General features: G+C 44.4%; 1 protein-coding gene across 14 annotated transcripts in view; it reads left to right on the top strand.

Moving 5' to 3' along the window:
* Positions 1 to 20,557, top strand: part of KIAA1217 (KIAA1217 ortholog) — a 445,617-nt gene that overhangs the window by 96,764 nt on the left and 328,296 nt on the right. For 7 of the 14 annotated variants that reach the window (XM_053572355.1, XM_053572345.1, XM_053572343.1 and 4 more), the window contains exons 1-2: positions 3,706 to 3,996; positions 14,782 to 15,065. In XM_053572355.1, the coding sequence (XP_053428330.1) occupies positions 3,927 to 3,996; positions 14,782 to 15,065 (354 nt within the window). In that variant the 5' untranslated portion in view covers positions 3,706 to 3,926. Of the gene's footprint in view, positions 1 to 3,544; positions 3,997 to 14,781; positions 15,066 to 20,557 lie in introns of those variants that run through there. The other 7 variants (XM_053572349.1, XM_053572348.1, XM_053572347.1 and 4 more) reach the window with 6 other exon arrangements.

Raw genomic sequence — 20,557 nt, 5'->3', positions numbered from 1 at the left:
GTTATCACTGGAAAGGGACATTTTAAGGACTTCAGCCAGTCTTTATTTCTTTTGTGTCCTGATGCCAAGTCATTTTCAATGATCTCGCTCTAATAGGATTTAAAGGGTAAGAAATTCACCATGTATCAGAGCAGTCCCACTTATGCTTGGTACTACCAATAATGTCTCTCTTGAAAACCTCGCATAAAGGAAGCTGACTTGCTTTCTACCGCCCTGTAATTAAATAGGCCTGCTGAGAAGTCATATGGGATTGTTTATGACTCTTGTAATTAATTCCCATCGTGGTAGATGCCAGTTACATTGTGTCATCAAAACCAATAATATTCCAATCCTGTAAATGGTGACTGCAAAATTGCCATTTGTCTTTTTAGCACTTTTATCTCATCACTTGTCTTTCTTTTACATGATACTTGTTGCATGGAGTCATAAAGGCAACATATGGAGCCATTAACCAAGCAATAGCCTTGCACCTTTCCCAGTTACCGGAGATGGAGTTGAAAACGCAGCCTCCTGCTATGACTGTAGTTCTCTCTATGACTGGAGGAAACTCAGATTTCAAGTTCTTCCCGCTTATCTTATGCCTTCTACAGCAAATTTCAAAGTACAGCAGTAGGCAGATTGGATTGTAATAGCAATTTTTAAACCCAGAAATTGAATTAAACCCAAAAGAATGACACCTGCTTTTAGTTGGAATAGTGTTTCTTCCAGAAAGAACATCTCCACGGTGACAGCAATGACAATAGAGCATTTTTCATGAAGATCTGAGTTATACAGATCTTGTATAAAAGTTGATACAGAATACAGACACTGTTGCCAGAGAAATTGACAACCAATGCGAAAATGTTAGTGAGATCTCTGTACTTTGAGAAGCCCAATAGCCCTGCAGTGGCGTTAATATAGCACCTTCACAACTTATTTTCTTAAGGAGGAACACACAGTGTAGTACAGTGGTTACGGTGCCAGCCACATACCCTGAGGCTGGCAGGTTCGAACCCGCTAAACAACAATGACAACTGCAACAAAAAATAGCCAGGCATTGTGGCGGGCGCCTGTAGTTCCAGCTCCTTGGGCAACTCTCTTGAGGCAAGAGAATCGTTTAAGCCCAAGAGTTTGAGGTTGCTGTGAGCTGTGACTCCACTCTACTTAGGGTGACATAGTGAGACTCTGTCTTAAAAAAAAAAAAAAAGGAGGAACAGAGGGCAAGTAACTAGTCCAATAGATGCTTTTCTCTGTAGAATGGGAAAGTTTGACTATTCCAGAGAACATTTTTACAGTAAATAGATGTCTAGATTTCATGGTCCTTAATGATTTATGTTAATTACCTTCCTCCTAATGCCTCTGTCTTTTGTGTGTGTCACAAAGAGTTTTGCTTCCTGGAATATCCTCAGAGGCTGCAGGCTGCTTTGCCTGTGGGGGAGGGGAAGAGGCCTAGAGCAGGGAAAGTGACCTGGTAGGAGAGCTACCCGCAATTTTCCTATCAGGGATCAACAGAGCCCTGTAGGGCTGTACTTTCCAAATAGCCGTAGGGACGCATAATCTACATCTACAAATGGACCTTTTTTTTTTTCGCCTGGATTGAGCTAGCCAGGAGGGCCCCCAGGCAGGGGCCTGGTGCTGTTTCTGGTGGCCAACTGCCATTGCAGGCCTGTTGTGGGTTCCTTTGGCCTGGGATTTTTGCCTCTGTGCTATGTCAAGTGACAGGTAGGAGCTACTAAGTGTGGGCTCTTCCCACACCAAAGCAAGTTAATTGGCTTCAGAGCCCAAGGCTGAAGGACATGTAATTTAGATATAGTTGAGGCTGACATTCTGATGTTGTGCATGCAATCTCTCTCTCTGTGTCCCCTTTCTAGCATTAATGATTTGAGTACAAATATATAATAGTTATATGAGAATCAGGATAATCTGCACCTGAGGGTCTGTACGTAAGGAAATAGTAAGATTAAAACCAAGATTCTTCTGGAGTTCGTCCTGAGGCCACCAGCACAGAAACTATGTGAGATTTGTTCGCCTTACAGCAAGATTAGCTGGTAATTCTGTTGCAAAGTCATGGAGACCGTAATTATCTGCCTTATCTGCCCTGTAAACCCAGCTACCTGTGTTCAAGCTGTGAAGGTTTCTTTTTTTCTTTCTTTTTTTTTTGAGACAGAGTCTCACTTTGTCACCTTTGATAGAGTGCTGTAGCAACATTGCTCATAGTAACCTCAAACTCTTGGGCTCAAGCGATTCTCTTGCCTCAGCCTCACAAGTAGCTGGCACTATAGGTGCCCACCACAACACCTGGCTATTTTTAGAGACGAGGTCTCACTCTGGCCCAGGCTGGTCTTGAACCTGTGAGCTCAGGCAATCCACCCACCTCGGCCTCCCAAGGGCTGGGATTACTGGTGTGAGCCACCTCACCTGGCCGGGGTTTTCATTTTCTGAAAGATTCATCACATCTTCCTGGATTTCAAGAAAAATCCTGTTTGGAGCTGAGGGGCTCTCTTCTGCTCTCCTGACATGAGTATAATTCACTCTCTGGAGTGAGTATTTTCCTTTCGATCTATATTTTTTGTCCTTTGGGGACTTCCGCATCTTTATGTCCTTAATGCCCAAAATATGTCTTTCATGCTGCCAAAACACAAGTCACTGGAGGTCATAATCTGGAGGAGAGGCCAGCCATTGTTCTGCAAACATTCTTGATCTAAATCCATCTAAAACCTCACCTGAATGGCTTGTAAATTGGGTGAAGGCATGGTCAGCAGGTTAACCAGTATCTTTTTCTCCCCTCAAGTGCTGGGGCCACTGCAGATTTCGAGACTCGAAAGCTGGAGAGCTAATGTTGCTTAGATTATTCTCCCATCCTTCTTTGTGGACGTAAGGCCTCCTTTCCCTTTCTGGGATATCTGCCAGTTTTTCAAGGACTGGGTAAAGAACAAAATAAATATTTGTAGGTAGTTTTAAAGGAGAGTAAGTTGGCTGTAACTCTGCCCATCCAAAGAAATGCATTTTAATTGTCTTTCAGATGTTTTAAAAGTCATTTGTTTGATTTATTAGTTTACTTTTCATGTTTGTGATCAAGGGCTGTGTGTTTGTGTGTGTGTGAGAGAGAGAATGGGAGCATGTTGGGCGAAGGGATGGGTCTGGGAAAGTGAAGGCAAGTGAGTAAAAACTCTTTAAAGTCCAGATTAAGTGATTGAAATTGATTGTGTGGAAATTACACTACCTCCTTATAGATGTTAATCAGGCTACAAATTAGCAACACTCAGCAATAGACACACATGTAGAGTGTGTGTGTATATATATAGATAGATAGATAGATAGATAGATAGATAGATAGATAGATAGATAGATTTTTTTTTTTCCCTTTCTAATCGTTTGGGGTTTTTTGGTTTAAGGGATTTCACCGACATTTGGAAGGTTCAGCAGGGCCCTGTTTCTTAATAAGTCCTTCAGCTGCTTTGGGAGGCTTGTTCTGCGTCCAAGATTAAAGAGACCAGGCCACCGGTCTTCCAGCAAAGTTCCCGGGGTTATAATCATGTGTGAAATGTTTTCTCTCCCGAGCCACAGAGCCTTGGTGGCTTACTGCTGTGGAGCCGGACAGGCCGAGTGGCCGGCTGGGAGGCGAGGCCGTCGTCACCTGTTGGGGCCTCCCCCGGGGCGGAGCGCAACCCCTAGTCCTCGGGGACTGGGCTGGCTCGGGCGGACCAGGGGACAGACCGAGGGACTGAGGGCGGGGGGCGGGGGGGACGGCGAGGCCCGGCGCTGGAATGCAGTTTTCTCGGGAGAGGAAGACTTTGCACCGGAGTGGAAACTAGTTTGGGGTGGGGTTTCTCACGGTCCCCTCCTCTCCAGCCCCGGGACCCCTCCCAGGCGCTTTCTGGGAGCTTTTAGGACTCTGCGCTCTCAACTTCCAAGGGAGCGGGGAGCTCGCGCCGCAGGCAGAGACAATGGAAGAAAATGAAAGCCAGAAACGTGAGCCGAGCCTTCCTCGCTCAGCGGACGGCAGACAGTTGCAGGGTAAGTAATAGACTCATTCAAAGATGGAGTTACAGGGACGCGTGTCCCTCGCCGCCTGCTGCTTTTTATAAAACTGCAGCCCGGGCGCCTGGCAAGGGAAAAGCCTATTTCTCAGCGTCCCAGACTGAGTGCGGAGACGCGGTTTCTTCGGCTTGACTTTTATCCCTGGCGCGATTTTCTTAAGCAGCAAACGAGGTAGCGGGGTGATGTCCCATTAGTAGCACAGTGAGCAGTCGGTATGTGCCGTATCTCTAGGCAAGGACAAATCGCTGAGCAGCTCTTTAATCACACACACCCGCTCCAGCCATGGCAGCAACCAGCCGTTTGGGGGCAACTATCCGGGACGGCAGCTTCCATTCATTGGTTGAAGGATTCCTGGAGGCAAATGCATGTTGTAGGCAAAATTTTGTAGTATTTTAGAGTTAAATCTTAGAGTTTAGGGATGTTTTATTTTGCAGATCAGAACAGCAGGGGAATACTTGTAAATACATCTGGATGATAGGTAAAACTCCTGAATCATCTTTTATGTTTTAATTCAGAAGTTGGGAGTTGTTGGACAATTTTGGTAAATTTTCTCCAGGCGGTTTCCCTTTAGTTGTGTTTATAATAGACTTGTCTTTTCCCGTAGGGAATTTCCAGAAGCTTATGTTGTTCAAAGAAATTTCCCAGTGGGGCTGGGTGGCCAGAGGGCTTTTCTGCTCTCCTGTGTAATCAGAACTCTTCACATAGCATCTATGGTCAGCGTGTACCAAAGGGGCACAGTCCTGAACCCCCCCATCCTACCCTGCTTCCCCAAGTTCATCCAGGGGCCAGTTAGTAACAAAAAGATGTGCAGTGTCGTGCGTAGGAGTAGGGATTATGCACAAGGGAAAAGGTGTGTGTTTTTTAAAAATGTGAAAGGGAAGTTGTACATGACTCATCCACCCTGCAAATGCAAAACTAAGCCAGACAGAAGAAAATACAATTACAGGAGACAGAAATCCCCCAGCGAAGTGCAGAAAACCATAGGCTTGCTAACGTTCCAGTGGATCCCTGAGTCTTACAGCCATTGATCTAGGAGTCTGTGTTTGTGCTTCCAAACAGGGCTGTCTCCTGGAGGGCACCAGGGCCGGTGGGGCCAGTGGGAGATAAGCACCCCTCCCCTCTTCCTACTGATCCTTATTTGATAGGACAGGAACCTTACAACAGGAATTCAGCCTCTGAACACTGCTTCTAGAGAGGCAGTTAGGATGGGATCCGTTTAAGAAGTAACTTTCAGGCAACCACAGCAATTCAGAGATGGTCCAGGCAGAAGCAGTGTTCTCACGCCCTCCCTTCAGTCATTCAGTGGATATAGAGTATCTGTTATGTGGATTAGCAGGGGATAAAGCAGACTAAAATTACTTGTCTTCATTGGACTTCTATTCTTTTTTTTTTTTTTTTGAGACGTCTCACTATGTTGCCCTCCATAGAGTGCTGTGGCATCATAGCTCACAGCAACCTCAAACTCTTGGGCTTAAGCGATTCTCTTGCCTCAGCCTCCCAAGTAGTTGGGACGATAGGCACCTGCCACAATGCCTGGCTATTTTTTGGTTGCAGTTGTCATTGTTGTTTAGCAGGCCCAGGTCGGGTTCGACCCTGCCAGCCTGGGTGTATATGGCCAGCGCCCTACCCACTGAGCTATTGCACCACCTGAACTTCTCTTTTAAAGGCCAAGTTTGGGGGGAGCAGTGGGGATGATCGAGGCAGACAATGAACAAATAGGTAAAACAGATAGCCTGGCAAGGTTGTCAGACTTAGCAAATAAAAATTACAGGCTACCCCCACTGAAACTGAATTGCAGATAAATAACGGATCTTTTTTTTAGCCTGAGTACAGCACAAATATTGTATGGGATATACTTACACTAAAATATTATTCATCATTTACCTGAAACTCAAATTTAACCAGGCACCCCGAATTTAATGTTTGGTGGAATTAAGTTGATGGGGAAAATAAGGCTAAAGGAATAGGAAGTGTGGGGTAGGGAGTAGGGAGTGAAGGTGTAAACAGGATTATGGGGAGACCTTCCCTGAGGTGATACTTGAGCAAAGACAAGGGAGGGAACAATAAGGATCTGACGTGTACGAGAACATGCAAGAATGTGGGAGGAAAGAGGCTTAGAGGTAGGGCGGCGCCTGTGGCTCAGTGAGTAGGGCGCCGGCCCCATATGCCGAGGGTGGCGGGTTCAAACCCAGCCCCGGCCAAACTGCAACAAAAAAAAAAAAAGAGGCTTAGAGGTAATCACAGGCCAGATCACATAGGGCCTGTGAAACCATGGTGACAACTTAGGCTTTTATTTTGAGGGAGGTGGGGAGCCACTGACAAGTGTGACTTACCTTTTCAAAGGGCAGTACTGTCCAGGTGCTGTGGCTCAAGCCTGTAGTCTCAGCACTCTCAGAGGCCAAGGTGGGAAGATTGCTTGAAGCCAGGAGTTCGAGACCAGCCTGAGCAACGTAGCAAGACCCCATCTCTAGTACAAAAATAATAAAAAACATTAACAGGATATGGTGGCATGTGTCTGTAGTCTCAGCTAGTTGGGAGGCTGAGGCAGGAGGATGGCTTGAGCCCAGGAGTTTGAGGTTACAGTGAACTATGATCACACAACTGCACTCCAGCCTAGAAGACAAAGCAAGACTCCAGTTTAAAAAACAATAATAATGATGATAAAGAGTGATGCTGGGTGCTCTGTTGGTATAACCCAAGTACGGGTGGGGAAGGGCAGAGAGGCTGTTAGCAGGCTTCTAACAAGAAACGGTGCTAGTTTGGACTCGGTGGTGATAAGCACGTGGTGATAAGAAGGCAGATTTTAGATGTATATTAAAGGTAAAGCCAAAAGAATTTGTTAAGGGATTGGATGTGGGCTGTAAGAAGGGAAAAAAAGGAGGCAGAGATGACTTCCAAAATTTTGGTGAGAGCAGCTGGAAGGATGGAGTTGCCATTTATCTAAGTGGGGGAAGTGTTTAAGAGGAATAGATGAGAAGGTGTTTATGGTGTGGGGTGGGAAGAGCAGAAAATCTTCTAGAGAGGTGAAAAATCGAGATGTTTATCAGGCGTCCAAGTGGAGATGTTGATAGCAATTTGGATAGTCGTGACTGGAGTTGAGAGAGGGAACTCTGAGAGGTCCCTTAGGATTGAGTCTGTGTGTGCAGAAAGGAAAAAATCCAAAAGATGCCCTCGTAGGGCATTCCAGCATTTAAAGGTCAGGGAGATTGGAAGAGCTGGCTGGAAAAATTGCAAAAGTAGGGTGAGAATACACGTTAGGTTTTTAAGATCCTGTTCAGTTCTGGGCAAATAGTATACCGAAAAGTTCAGTTTCAGCATGAAGACCATAGAAGTTGGTATCTCTGATGCTACTATCATCAGTAACAGCCATTTCTGTCGCGTTCTCCTGCAATTGTCTGTGTGTCTGTGTTACCCAACTACAATGTGATATTCCAGGCCAGGGACCATATCTTATTTATTTCCCTTTGCCTTCCCAGCATGTACCAGAGCAGTAGGTGTACAGAAGGCACTCCATAAATATTTGTTGAATGAAAGGCTAATTTATAACACCCCAAGACTTTGAATTTATCATTTTACCATAGATAAAGATCTCTTGGGTGATCAGGTAACTTATGGTCAAATGAGACACTATTGAGAGTGAAAAGGAAGACTATAAATAATTTTGCTGGGACGACAGTTGTCACCCAGAGCTAGCTCCTCAAAGCGGGGCATATGGTCTCCCCAAGAATAGCTTTAATCAATGAGGTTTCCGTAGCTGAATAGCCAGGTGATTAGGTCAGTAACAATGTGGAAATGGGCTGCAAAGTACCTTTAGCAGAGCAGGCCCTCAGTAATTTTAGGTGCTATTGAATCTAGTTATCTATGGTCCCTTTGGAGGCCACAGGGTCCTGAGGGGTGGGCATTCACTGGGGTGGCTCTATCTGCTGTAGCAGCCCAGAAGTGTCTGCTTTTGCTTTGGCCCCTGAGATCTGGAAACCTCCATGCATGTGAAGTGTTGTCAGTCCTTTCAGACCCTTTGATGAATACCCTCTAATGGAATGCAAGCCTGGGAATCACAGAAATGGAAATTTGGGTTCAGAAGTCTTCTTTAAAATAGCCCTAATCAGTCTCTGTACCCTTATTCTGCTGTATTCTTCAAAGTGCTTGCCACCATAGGCTCACCACCAAATACAACAGGGATAGAAATTATAGCTGAACTAGGTCATTATATTCTTCTAAAGAACCTACAAATTTTAAGTCAATGATGAATACAAAATAGCCCTTCTCCTTCCCGTAAAAGGCATTCCCTGGGGTGGCTCTATCTGCTGTAGCAGCCCAGAGGTGTCTGCTTTGGCTTTGGCCCTGAGATCTGGAAACCTCCAATATACAATTATATATATATATATATTATACATATATTATTTGTTTGTTGTCAGTCTCCTGAATTACGATATAGACTCTTCTGTGAGGGAAGGGAATTAAGTGTATCTTGATCCATTTCACTACTCTGTTCTTAACACCTTTCTGTACATGGAGCCGTCATTCTATAGCTGTATGTGCAAATGAATGAATGAATCAATCAGTTAATACTTGAAACAAGAATGCTTTTATGGGTAGGGGAAGGGCTATTTTGTTGAAGGTCTTCATCGTTGACTTAAAATTTTTAGGTTCTTTAGAAGAATACAATGACCTAGTTTCAGCTATAATTTCTATCTCTGTTGTATTTGGTGGTGAGCCTTAATGATATTAATGAGAGAGCTGGAAAACTGAGGGACCCTGGGGGACCCTCAGGATATGTATATTAGTCAGATAGGCTAATTGTTGTAACCACCACCTTGGTGGCTTTGCACAATCAAGGTTAATTTTGATCCATTTCACTACTCTGTTCTTAACACCTTTCTATGCATGGAGCCGTCATTCTATAGTTGTATGTGCAAGCGAATGAATGAATCAATTAGCAGAATGTGATGTCCCTAGCCAGGTGGATTTTCTGGGTGGCCACTGAGGCCCCCGCCCCTGTGCAATCTTTATGTGATCCCCATGAACTTGGAAGGTTCCCCTGGATCCTTTGCATTCAATTGGCCAAAAAAGTAAAAAGAGAGAACAAGAAGATTATGCAGGAGGTCCAGGGGCCAGGACTAAAGGTGGCCCTCATGACTGCTGTCTACTTATCTGGTACCAGGAGTAGTACAAGGAAGAGCTGGCAGATTGGTTTTCCTGTGTATGGAGCCTGAGCACGTTATGGGTTGAACCCAGTGCTGGCTCTGCCTCAGAATGAGGAGAGGTTGTGCAGCTGGACAGGACAGCAACTTCTCATGAGATTCCCTATGACAAGAGTGTCTCAGCACAACTTTAAAAGAAACCAGCTAACCAGAAGCCACTGTGATAGAAGTGAGGGATGCCTTCCCCTAGAGCCTGTGAGCTACCTAATCTTGACCCAGGAAGAAAACCTCAGAGAGCCTGTCAGTGTCCTCACTCACAGGGAGGTACAGAATGCCTTCAGGGAGCAGGGGGGTACAGAATGCCTTACCGATGCAAGGCTTCCCAAGCCCTTGCCGTGGATCAGCTGACCCGGCCCAAGTAACCTGAGTTGGGACAGAGAAGCCGGCCCCGGTGCTCTTGCAGTCGCCTGCCTGCAGACCTTGCCATTTGGGTGCCCTGCCTTCCACAGTCCCCTGCTTACATGGTCCACCCCAGCTCCCAGTTTCTATCTTTCTTTCCAGAATGTCCACATCCCGATGGTGTCTGGCATTCTTGCCTTCCTCGTCGCTGCTTCTCAAGGGAATGTCTTTAAGGGAACGTCATCCGGGCTTTGTGCTCCTGTGTCCCCCGAGGCCCAGCTTGGAGTGAGCTCCCAGGAGGAGTTGCTCTGGGCTCTGCAGAGGCGGGGAGGGGCAGGAAGGACAAACAGGCCTGCCTTTCAGCAAGCCTAAGCCTTGCTGTTACACTGTGGCTTCATTATTTTATTTGACAGGGATTCCCAGAGTAGCAAACAGCTAGACACACCCATATTTACATGTTAGCACCAAAATGCATTCCAAACAAAAAATGGAATTGTGTTCGGATGGCTGGAGTAATCCCCACGAGCTTTTCTCTATGTACGTGGATGATGCGGAATTGGCAGGCCTGGGATTTCTGACTCCATGGCTGTGGAATTGGAGCTAAATGTCCTTTATTGGCTTGCCCTCTTGTTTATATGTCACCCTACTTAGTTTTTCTCCTGTGCTGAAAAACCACATTCTCCCCAAATGGCTGGGGCGGTAGAGTCACGACTCCCCTCTCAGGTGTGGGAGTTGGCAGGATCCCACAGCTGAGCCTTGCTGAGAGAAGGCTGGGATGATGAATGCGTGTAGAGTGGCTTCATGTGGGGCCTGGGGTTCGGTTGTTCTGGGTGCTGGTGACAGTGGAGCAGGAGCCCAGAGGTAGGACAGAAGGCAGCTGGGATGTTAGAGAGTTGGGCAGGAGGCACAAGATGGGAAGGCCACAGGAAAGGAAGGGGAGAGCTCTGAAGCTGTCTGCCCAGGGACCATACCTGGAACCTTCCCACCACATGAACCACTGGTGCTATTTGCTTCTTTCCTCCAAATTTCATCAAACCTTGTTAACCAGTTGTAAACATTTTAGAAAAATCCACAAAAGAGAGAAAAACAAAAAAGGAATGTAAGGCTGACATCACCTTCCCAGTGAAGAGTGCTGGAAAAGAATGGGGGTTCAGAGAGTTGAAGGGGTTCAGTAAGTTGAAGTCATTCAAAGGTAGACATTGACAGACGGACTGTGTCCTGCAAGACTCTCCCTTTTCTGCTCTGTTCCCAATTTATTTTAAAGAAGAAAATGGAAACTCTTTACAGCCTCTGAGTGATTACTGTTCTGGCTGTTTTGACTTCTGATAATGCTCGGATGAAACAGAATAGGTCATGTGGGCCTGTGCGGAAGGCACAAGGTGACTTCCTGCTGTGTTGTGGGATTGGATGTGCATGAACATTCGTTCCTCTGGGTATATGTGGAGGGACCTGTGTTATGATTATATAAAGAAATCACCTTTCTGAAGACTCAATGCTGTTAATCTGGCTGTCCTGGATAATTTAAGAAATGTATTGTTCTTTTTTTTTTTTTTTGAGGCAGAGTCTCGCTCTGTTCTCCATGCTAGAATGCCATAGCATCAGCCTAGCTCGCAGCAACCTCAAACTCCTGGGTTCAAGCGATCCTCCTGCCTCAGCTTCCTGAGAATAGATGGGACTACAGGCACCTGCAATAACACTCAGCTAATTTTTTCTATTTTTAGTAGAGACAGGGCCTCTCTTTTGCTCAGGCTGGTTCAATTCTCCCACCTTGGCCTCCAGAGTGCTAGGATTACAGGAGTGAACCACAATGCCTGGCCAAAAAATGATATCAAAAGTAATCTTAAAATTTTGGCCTAGGCTTGTACAACTACAATACACTCAAAATGTAAAAGTAAACCTCTTCAGATTGCATACATATTTATTGGGCTGAGATATGGTGTTTTCTGCACCTGGCTTTGTTCAACAGTGCCTGGTTCTTCTATGTTATTAGGAAAGAGACCATCAAAAATTGTAGCTGTGCTGTGAATCTGAGTATAACAAGGGTAAACTAAATGAATACAATTACAGTTAATCAATATCATTTAAACCAATGGTTCCATCTTCTTCTAACCATACCACTGAAATTAATGAAAAGTAGAAAAATTAACTAATTTGGCTGTTTTTCCTTTCCTTTCCCATCAGTGTTTGATGGAGATGCTATAATTAGCAATGTAATGAGAAGTGAAGGATAAACAAGAAAGATTATTCCCAGAACACACATCAAGGTGTAGAAGCCTGGAACAGGAAAACTAGCCCGGACTAAAATATTTTCGATGCCTCACTAAAGGGTGTGTCTATATGAGAATTCTGTCCACAGACCTTTGTAAGCAAAGAAGAAAGAAAACAATATCAGTGGCATTACTTTTGGGAAACTGATTTGTGCCTAAACTTTAGACAACTCTTACTTTATATCTCTGAAGGTTTGGTTCTCTGAGATGTAAATGAGCAGATTTCTCAAATAGTGAATCTATTTTTCTGCACTTTAAAAAATTTTTTATTATTTATTTGTTTATTTAGAGACAGATTCTCACTCTGTCATCCTGGGTAGACTGCCATGGCATCATCATAGCTCAATGGAACCTCATATTCCTGGGTTCAAGGCATCCTCCTGCCTCAAATTCTCGAGTAGCTGGGACTACAAGCATGCACCATAACACCCACCTAATTTATTTTTTATTTTTAGTAGAGATGTTTTTTTTTTGTAGAGACAGAATCTCACTGTACCGCCCTCCGGTAGAGTGCCGTGGCGTCACATGGCTCACAGCAACCTCTAACTCTTGGGCTTACACGATTCTCTTGCCTCAGCCTCCCGAGCAGCTGGGACTACAGGTGCGTGCCACAACGCCCGGCTGTTTTTCTGTTGCAGTTTGGCCGGGGCTGGGTCCGAACCCACCACCCTCGGCATATGGGGCAGAGTCTCACTATGTCGCCCTACTCACTGAGCCACAGGCGCCGCCCCTAGAGATGGGTTTTTAACTTTTGCTCAGGCTGGTCTTGAACTCCTGACCTCAAGCCAGCCTCTTGTGTCAGCCTCACAAAATGCTAGGATTATAGGGGTGAGCCACTGTGCCTGGCCTCTGCACTTAACTTTTAAAGGTAAATAATTGCCAATAAGCTTTTACTATAAACTTTTGTCTTTTTTTTTTTTTTTTTAGTTTAGAATTGATTTAACTATGGTGGAAGACTCTATATAACTCGTGCTAGTCTTATCATCCTCATTTTATTAATGAAGAAAATGAGTCTGAGAGAGGTCAAATTGTTTATTCTATGTCTAGGATTAAAGTCCAGAACCGTGAGCCCCAGCCTCGTGATTAGCCAGGGAATGCAATGGACAAGGACACGTTACTCTTTTTTTTTTTTTTTGAGACAGAGTCTCACTATGTCACCCTGGTAGAGTGCCCTGGTATCACAGTTCACTGCAACCTCAAACTCTTGGGCTCAAGCGATTCTCCTGCCTCAGCCTCCCAAGTGACTGGGACTACAGGCACCCACCACAATGCCTGGCTTTTTTTTTTTGTTGTAGTTGTCATTATCATTTGGCAGGTCCAGGCTGGATTCGAACCCTCCAGCTCTAGTGTATGTGGCTGGTGCTGAACTACAGATGCCGAACCAAGGACACGTTATTCTGCCTGCGCCTATAATACCATGTGATAAGAACCGTTCTCTGAGGCTGGGCGCCATGGCTCATGCCTGTAATCATAGCACTCTGGGAAGCCGAGGTGGGTGAATTACCTGAGCTCATAGATTCGAGACCAGCCTGAGCCAAAGAGTGACCTCATCTTTAAAAATAGCCAGGCATTGAGGTGGGCTCCTGTAGTCCCATCTACTTAGGAGGCTGACGCAAGAGAATCGCTTGAGCCCAAGAGTTTGAAGTTGCTATGAGATATAACCCCACAGCACTCCACCTATGGCAACAAAGTGAGAGTCTATCTCAAAAAAATAAATTAAAAATAAAAATAAGCAACTGTTCTCTGTAAAGAGAATCCAGCCTCATGAAGAGAGAACCTGTCCAGCTCCTGAACTGAATATTCTTTACTTTCTCATCCTGATCTCTTTTTCCTCAGTCACCTGGAATATTCACACCTGACATCTTGTTTCCTAACCACTGGGAATGAACAGAGATCCTTCTATGTGTCCTGTACACTAAGCATTGACATTGCATGTCTTAGTGAGTCTGTTCTTAGCAGAAACCAACTTGTTCCTTAAAAGCCAGCTCAGAAGTAGAATGTTTTAGGTCAAGGCTATCAAAACGCAGCATTGTTCTTCCCTTTCATCATGGGTTTTGGGTAAAGTCCATTTCAAAGAATATGTGTCTCGGCCCTGTGCTTTGTGTCATTATGACCTATAATGATATTTTTAATACTTTTATGCTTGCTTGGCTTATGCGGTAGGGGGAAATAGACTCTTCAAGTGGTTCACATGTGTCGGCGATTATAGGACTTATGTATAGGGTGATAGCTATTTTTGTTCTTGGTGATGAAACAAATGTTTCAGAAACCATAAAATCCTAGAGTTGAAACACATTCTTCTTAGTAAAGTATCACGAGAATGGAAAAGCAAGTATCCAATGTACTTTATACTAAGATGAAGCCAGTAGATGATCTAATACACGCCCACATAAGAGAAAAACTCAATTCAAGTTGGGGGTAGAAAGAAGGAGGGAGGGGGATGTGCCCACTTACTGGGCACAAGGTAAGGGTGTGGGGCACACATTCTCGGTGTGAGACGCACCTATAACAGGGACTCTACCTAACAAATGTAACCTAATTGTACCCTCATATTAATCTGCAATAAAAAGAAAGTAACAAATAACAGGATAAAAACTGTTTAAAATACAGAAATAATCAGAATCACTGAAGTTATACTCTTGTACACTTAGAAATGGAGGTAAGGGGTAAGTAACCCAATGGCTTGCATACCCTGAGCTCCACCAAGTATTTTTGTTTTGAATAACCTCAGAAATAACCGAGTTTTGCTGCAATGTCTTTATTTCTAAAGTATGATATTTCACATTTCTTTTAATTGTGAATTTTCCTCCCTTGCCAGAAAAAAAAAAAAAGAAGAAAATTTGCTACGTTTATACATTAACAATTGCCACAAACCCTGTTGGTGTTCTGTAAATGAAATTTCTAGTGTGAAATTATTAATTGTGAACCACATTTTTTTTCTTTTTGTCTTTCAGAACAAGGAAAAAGCAATCTGCATGTCACATCATTAGAAGATGCGGAATGCCGCAGGACCAAGGAACGGCTTTCTAATGGAAACAACCGTGTTTCAGTTTCCAAGTCTTCCCGAAATATCCCCAGGAGACACACCCTAGGTGGGCCCCGAAGTTCCAAAGAAATACTGGGAATGCAAACATCTGAGATGGATAGGAAGAGAGAAGCGTTCCTAGAACATCTAAAGCAGAAATATCCCCACCATGCCTCGGCAATCATGGGGCACCAGGAGAGGCTGAGAGACCAGGTATGAATATTTCTCCTTATATAGCTCATTCATTAATGAACGTGAACGAAAGCAAAGTGAGCTTCAGCTTAAAGGGGGGAGGAGGTTCAGTTAAAAGGGCTGGGCGCTGTGGCTCACGCCTGTAATCCCAGCATTGCAGAAGGCCGAGGTGGGTGGATTGCCTGATCTCAGGAGTTCAAGAACAGACTGAGCAAGAGCGAAACTCCATCTCTACTAAAAACAGAAAAAACTAGGTGGGCGTTGCGGTGAGCACCTGTAGTCCCAGCTACTGGGGAGGCTAAGGCATGAGGATTGAGGAGTTTGAGGTTGCCGTGAGCTATGATGATGTCACAGCACTCTACCCAGGGTGACACAGCAAGACTCTCTCTCAAAAAATAAATTAATAAAAGGGGAAAAATAGTTTATAGCCAACTGTGCCTAATATTTAACTGTTATGGATCTCTTTGGGGCTTGGGAGGAAGAAGCTGGCTGTAAAATGGTTCAGCCTGGTGACTCAGTCTCTTTGTCAACCTAGTAAGAGAACAGGAGGCCCAACCAGGTAGGAAAGGCCCAGAAAATATGCAGTTTCCCAAAAGAGGGTTCCTATGTCCAACCACAAATACATGTAAAGTACAGGCAATGAAGGAGAATTGCTTTACTGAGTAAGCGTGGGTCCAGCTACTGTGCACTGTGAAAGCACTGGGTGCTTAACACAGTGAATGAATGAATGAAAGCATTTTCAGAGCAAAATAGAGCAGAGAAGCATACACTTGTGATGAACCCCTTTTCCTTAGGAAGCTGACATTACAGTTTTGTTTTTCTTAAAATCAGATATATGCATATTTTTAGCATGCCTTGATTTCAGCTGTTTTTGGCTACCTATTTTCTTTTTTTTTTTTTTTTTTTTTGTGGTTTTTGGCCAGGGCTAGGTTTGAACCCGCCACCTCTGGCATATGGGACCGGCACCCTACTCCTTGAGCCACAGGCACCGCCCCAGCTACCTATTTTCTCTGGTTATTTTGACAGCCACAGAGATATCACGCACCTGTGGCTTGGGATGCTTTTGTTTCTTTCCTGTGTGCAATTTCTTTTTAGCAGATGGAGCAGATTTGGGGTCACAGGAGATATGGGACCTCCTCTGTGGACCTCCCTGGCACATTATCAGATTGACCTTTGGGTGTAGCGAATATAGCAACGGAGGCAGACAGCACTTAGCCGTGTGTGTGTGTGTGTGTGTGTGTGTGTCAGAAAGAGAGAGACAGAGAGATAGGTGGGGAGGGGAGGCGGGCAGGCTGTGCTTGGTCCTCCCACTCCAGGTAAGGAGACAAACTCAGAGTTTTAAGTCCTATTATCTCGCCAGTTAGTTGCAAAAATTATGTCTGGCTCGCTCTGCTTCTGATCATCCTTGGAAATGGAGATCAGCATCAGCCTGAATAATTTAGAGCTGTACTTTATCCTCCATTTCCTACTCTTCCTTAAATTTGACCTTTTCCTCTAGGGAATCAGAGTGCCTAAAAATGTGAAATGTGCATTATGGACTTTTTGGTTCTTGCTGCCAAAAGGCCGTAAAACCCAGAAGAGAAGAAAAGAAACAGTAATCCTAGTTCATCTAAATATGGGCTGGTGATTAGTCCTTTGGTATTCAAGAAAAGGAAGGCTGTCTTTTCATTTCAAGCATACATCAAAAATACCCCTCTTCTCTATTGATTGCATGGTCCCTGTGCAGCTAAGTAATGGGACCCGGGCCTCGACCTGTGTCATTGGGTGTCATTTTACCTAAAGCTGTTCAGATTGAGGAAACTCAAACTCAGAGAAGTTACAATTATGTGATTTTCTAAGGAAAATCTGTTGGAATCCCGAGAAGTCTGGACGCAGAATCCTTTTTCATTCCACTAATCCTGCAAGTTAAAGATTGCTGCTTATAAGGTAGTTAGACAGCGTGGTCTGAGTACATGGGGTAATGGATATGTTGGGGGACAGAAGTAAGGGTGGAAAAGCAAACATTTTGATTATCAGTTGAATGAGAATGGAGAATTTTTTTTTTTTCTCTAAAAGTTAAAACTCAGTAGAACCTCCATAGCTGACCACCTCCCTGCACGGACCAACCAGGTTAAGTTGACCTAATTTTCATAGACCTGGTCATTCACCACATGTACGTATCAGTCTAACAGGCCTAGTTCCTTATGTTGACCCCTCTGTGTGTTGACCAGATTATTGTAGTCCCTTGGGTGGTCAACTTACAGAAGTTCTATTGTGTATTAATTTTGCTGAAAAACATAGAAATCAGCCTATCAAAAAAATGGTATATTCTTCCATGTCAAAAATATCCCAATGATTACTGTTACTATTATTATTTGTGATGTCGATATTATTGCACTACTATGATGATGGTGGCTTCAGCTAAAATTATTACAGGAAGAGTCTAATTGTAATAAGAAGGTTGTGAGGGGCACACGGTCGCCCAGGAGAGGAATAATGAATGTGGTTTGGTGGCCTCTGATCTCCCGATACATACGTCTCTGCTGCAGGTGTAGTGCTGCGAGGGCTAGTCAGCTTGTTTCTCTGGGTAATACAAGATGAACAAGTATCACATTGGGTCCCTGCCTCTTTTGTATTCCAAGCTGACTTTCCAAAAGGGAAGAAAGAGATTGTGATGCATGAGTCTGTTTTCACCATGCCCCTGTGCTTCTACAGGCAACCCCCAACCCACATCGTAAACGCCAGGGATGAATGTAGGCCAGGCTTACGAAATTGCTACAGACGTCACCTCTTCTTCTGTTCTTCACTTTTTTCTCCTGCCACCTGTTTCTTCTCTCTTTTCCTCTTCTCTGTGGTGCCCTTTATTTCTCCCTGACTTTTCTGACTATAGATCGATTATTCCAGACTTCCTTTGCAGGAAGACTGTGCAAGCAGCTGGAAAGAGGGAGCTACATATAACACAAGTCTGATGCATTTCTCCAGATACCCAGGTTCTAAATACCAGATGCTCTTGTGGTGGCTGTTTTCTTGGCTGCTTCCCCCAAAAGTGGCCTTAATGAGAAGATAGAGAAGATGACATTGAAAATGATGTCTCTGGCACATCATTGAAATCTCTCCATGCTAGGAAAGTCTAGGTTCTAATACCATTGTATTAAACATAGTGGGAATTAACAAATGTCTTATGTTTCACAATGTGACTTCAAACATGGGAAGATTCATAGTTGCAAAACATACATTTGAGTCTTTAAAAAAATTTGTTGGTCATGAATTTTCTTTAGGGGCCAGGCATGGTGGCTCACGCCTGTAATCCCAGCACTTGGCACACTGAGGTGGGTGGATTACCTGAGCTCACAGGTTCGAGACCAACCTGAGGCAGAGTGAGATCCTGTCTCTAAAAATAGCCAAGTATCGTGGTGGGCACCTGTAGTCCCAGCTACTTGGGAGGCTGAGGCAAGAGAATCTCTCAAGCCTAAGAGTTAGAGGCTACTGTGAGCTATGACACTATGGCACTCTACCAAGGGCAACAAAGTGAGATCCTGTCTCAAAAAAAAAGAATTTTCTTTAGGGCTGGGCATGGTGGCTCACGCCTGTGATCCTAGGACTCTGGGCGGCTGAGGCGGATGGATTCCTGGAGCTCAGGAGTTTGAGACCAGCCTGAGCAAGAGCTCTGATACCTTATCTGTACTAACAATAGAAAAATTAGCTGGGTGTTGTGGTAGGCACCTGTAGTCTCAGCTACTTGGGAAGCTGAGGCAAGAGGATTGATTGAGCCCAAGAGTTTAAGTTTGCTGTGAGCTATGACACCTTGGCACTCTACCCAAGGTGACAGAGTGAGACAATTTCACTTTGTCCCCCCTCAGTAGAGTGCCAAGGTGCCACAGCTCACAGCAACCTCAAACTCTTGGGCTTAAGCAATTCTCTTGTCTCAGTCTCCCAAGTAGCTGGGTCTACAGGTGCCCAGCACAACGCTGGGCTATTTTTTTGTTGTGGTTGTCATTGTTGTTTAGCAGGCCCAGCCCAGGGTGGAACCCACCAACCCCAGTGTATGTGGCCAGCACCCTAACCGCTGAGCTACAGGCACCGAGCTCTTACAGAGCATATTGAATAACTGCAGGAAATAGATTAATGTGTATATTTTACATTAAAAGAAAGTGGCTTCTTCGAGATAGCTTTGAGTTCAGAAAGGTCTGTAATTCCTCACAGTGATGGTCACTGTATAACTATGTAGCTTGGGAATGTGATTCTTTACATCTTCGCTAATAAAGAAATGGGTGTGGGGCAGTGCCTGTGGCTCAGAGGGGTAGGGCGCCAGCCCCATATGCCGGAGGTGGTGGGTTCAAACCTAGCCCCAGCCAAAAACTGCAAAAAAAAGAAAAGAAAAGAAATAGGTGTCCATCTGTCTTCTCAGCTGCAGAAACCAACTTTCCACTCCTAGTCTTGAAAAATAATTTTTCAATCTTCATTCCCGGTTATTCATAGAAGTTGTGTGTAACTCAGTAGCGTTACATACAGCACCTTCTTTGTGTTTCCACCTAGTCTGCAGGGATTCCCAAATCTAATGTGGCCATCCCTTACGGGGGACTCATGATACATTTTAACCTAAAATCTGATGTGTTCTTCAATAAAATAGGAAGGCTAAGAGTGCCATGGAGGTATTATCTTCTACCGTGAACATTAGGGAGAACAAAGATCAGGAGCTAAGAACGTGAGCAATATGACCATCAAAGTGGGGTTAGTGAGGCCAGGAGGCCATTTGTCCATCTCCTCCTTTCAGGTCAAGGCTTTCTGCCGTCCGAGGGCCTCTGACACCTTCTTGATGCCCCTCCATCCACCAGCTGCTCCTTCGGCAGGGTTTATGTGGGAACAATACTGGAGCTGCCTGTGCAGTTAATTGGACACCACTTAACGTTCGTTCTCTGCCCTCTGTAGTTCAGTGTATCCTGCACTGAGATGTAACTGCTGACAGTTGCGACCGTGAAAATAAGGAAAATGTCTGTGAATCCATTTATTCATAAATCCCTCAGTTTATATAATTCCTTGTAATGTTTTAATGACCCCTATAGCGCTTTATTCACTGGTGAAGACTTGTACTACCGAGTCTGGAACGTGCGTGGCTTTTGGGTTGATCTCCACGTTATCTATTTTTTTGACTGATTTCTTCTTTCCAGAAGGTATATACTTGATTTTGTTAAGAATCTTGGAAAATTAAAAAAAAAAAAAAAACATGGAAAATTAAAGATAGAGAATAAGAAAAGTCTTAACTGCATTTGAATCAGAAGAGCAGATCTTGAGAAGCAAAAACTACTTCAAGTTGATAGAATAAAGGTATTTTTACTGAAAATGATGAAAAGTATTGCCAACGGAGAGAGGAGGGAAAAAAAAAGGAAAAGAAAAAAAACAACCCTTCAACCTAGAATAAAACAAGGTCATGCTCAGGAGCTATGGAATGGCTTTGTGCAGACCCAGCATATACAGAATGTAGAACAGGAAGAGACAGCCAGAGGAGGGACATGTGCTGCCGACAATTCCTATGA

The sequence above is a fragment of the Nycticebus coucang genome, chromosome 20 (genome assembly GCF_027406575.1).
Source record: "Nycticebus coucang isolate mNycCou1 chromosome 20, mNycCou1.pri, whole genome shotgun sequence".
Lineage (NCBI taxonomy): Eukaryota > Metazoa > Chordata > Mammalia > Primates > Lorisidae > Nycticebus > Nycticebus coucang.
Note: the sequence above shows the minus strand (reverse complement) of the source record. Positions and strands in the feature narration are given on the sequence as shown.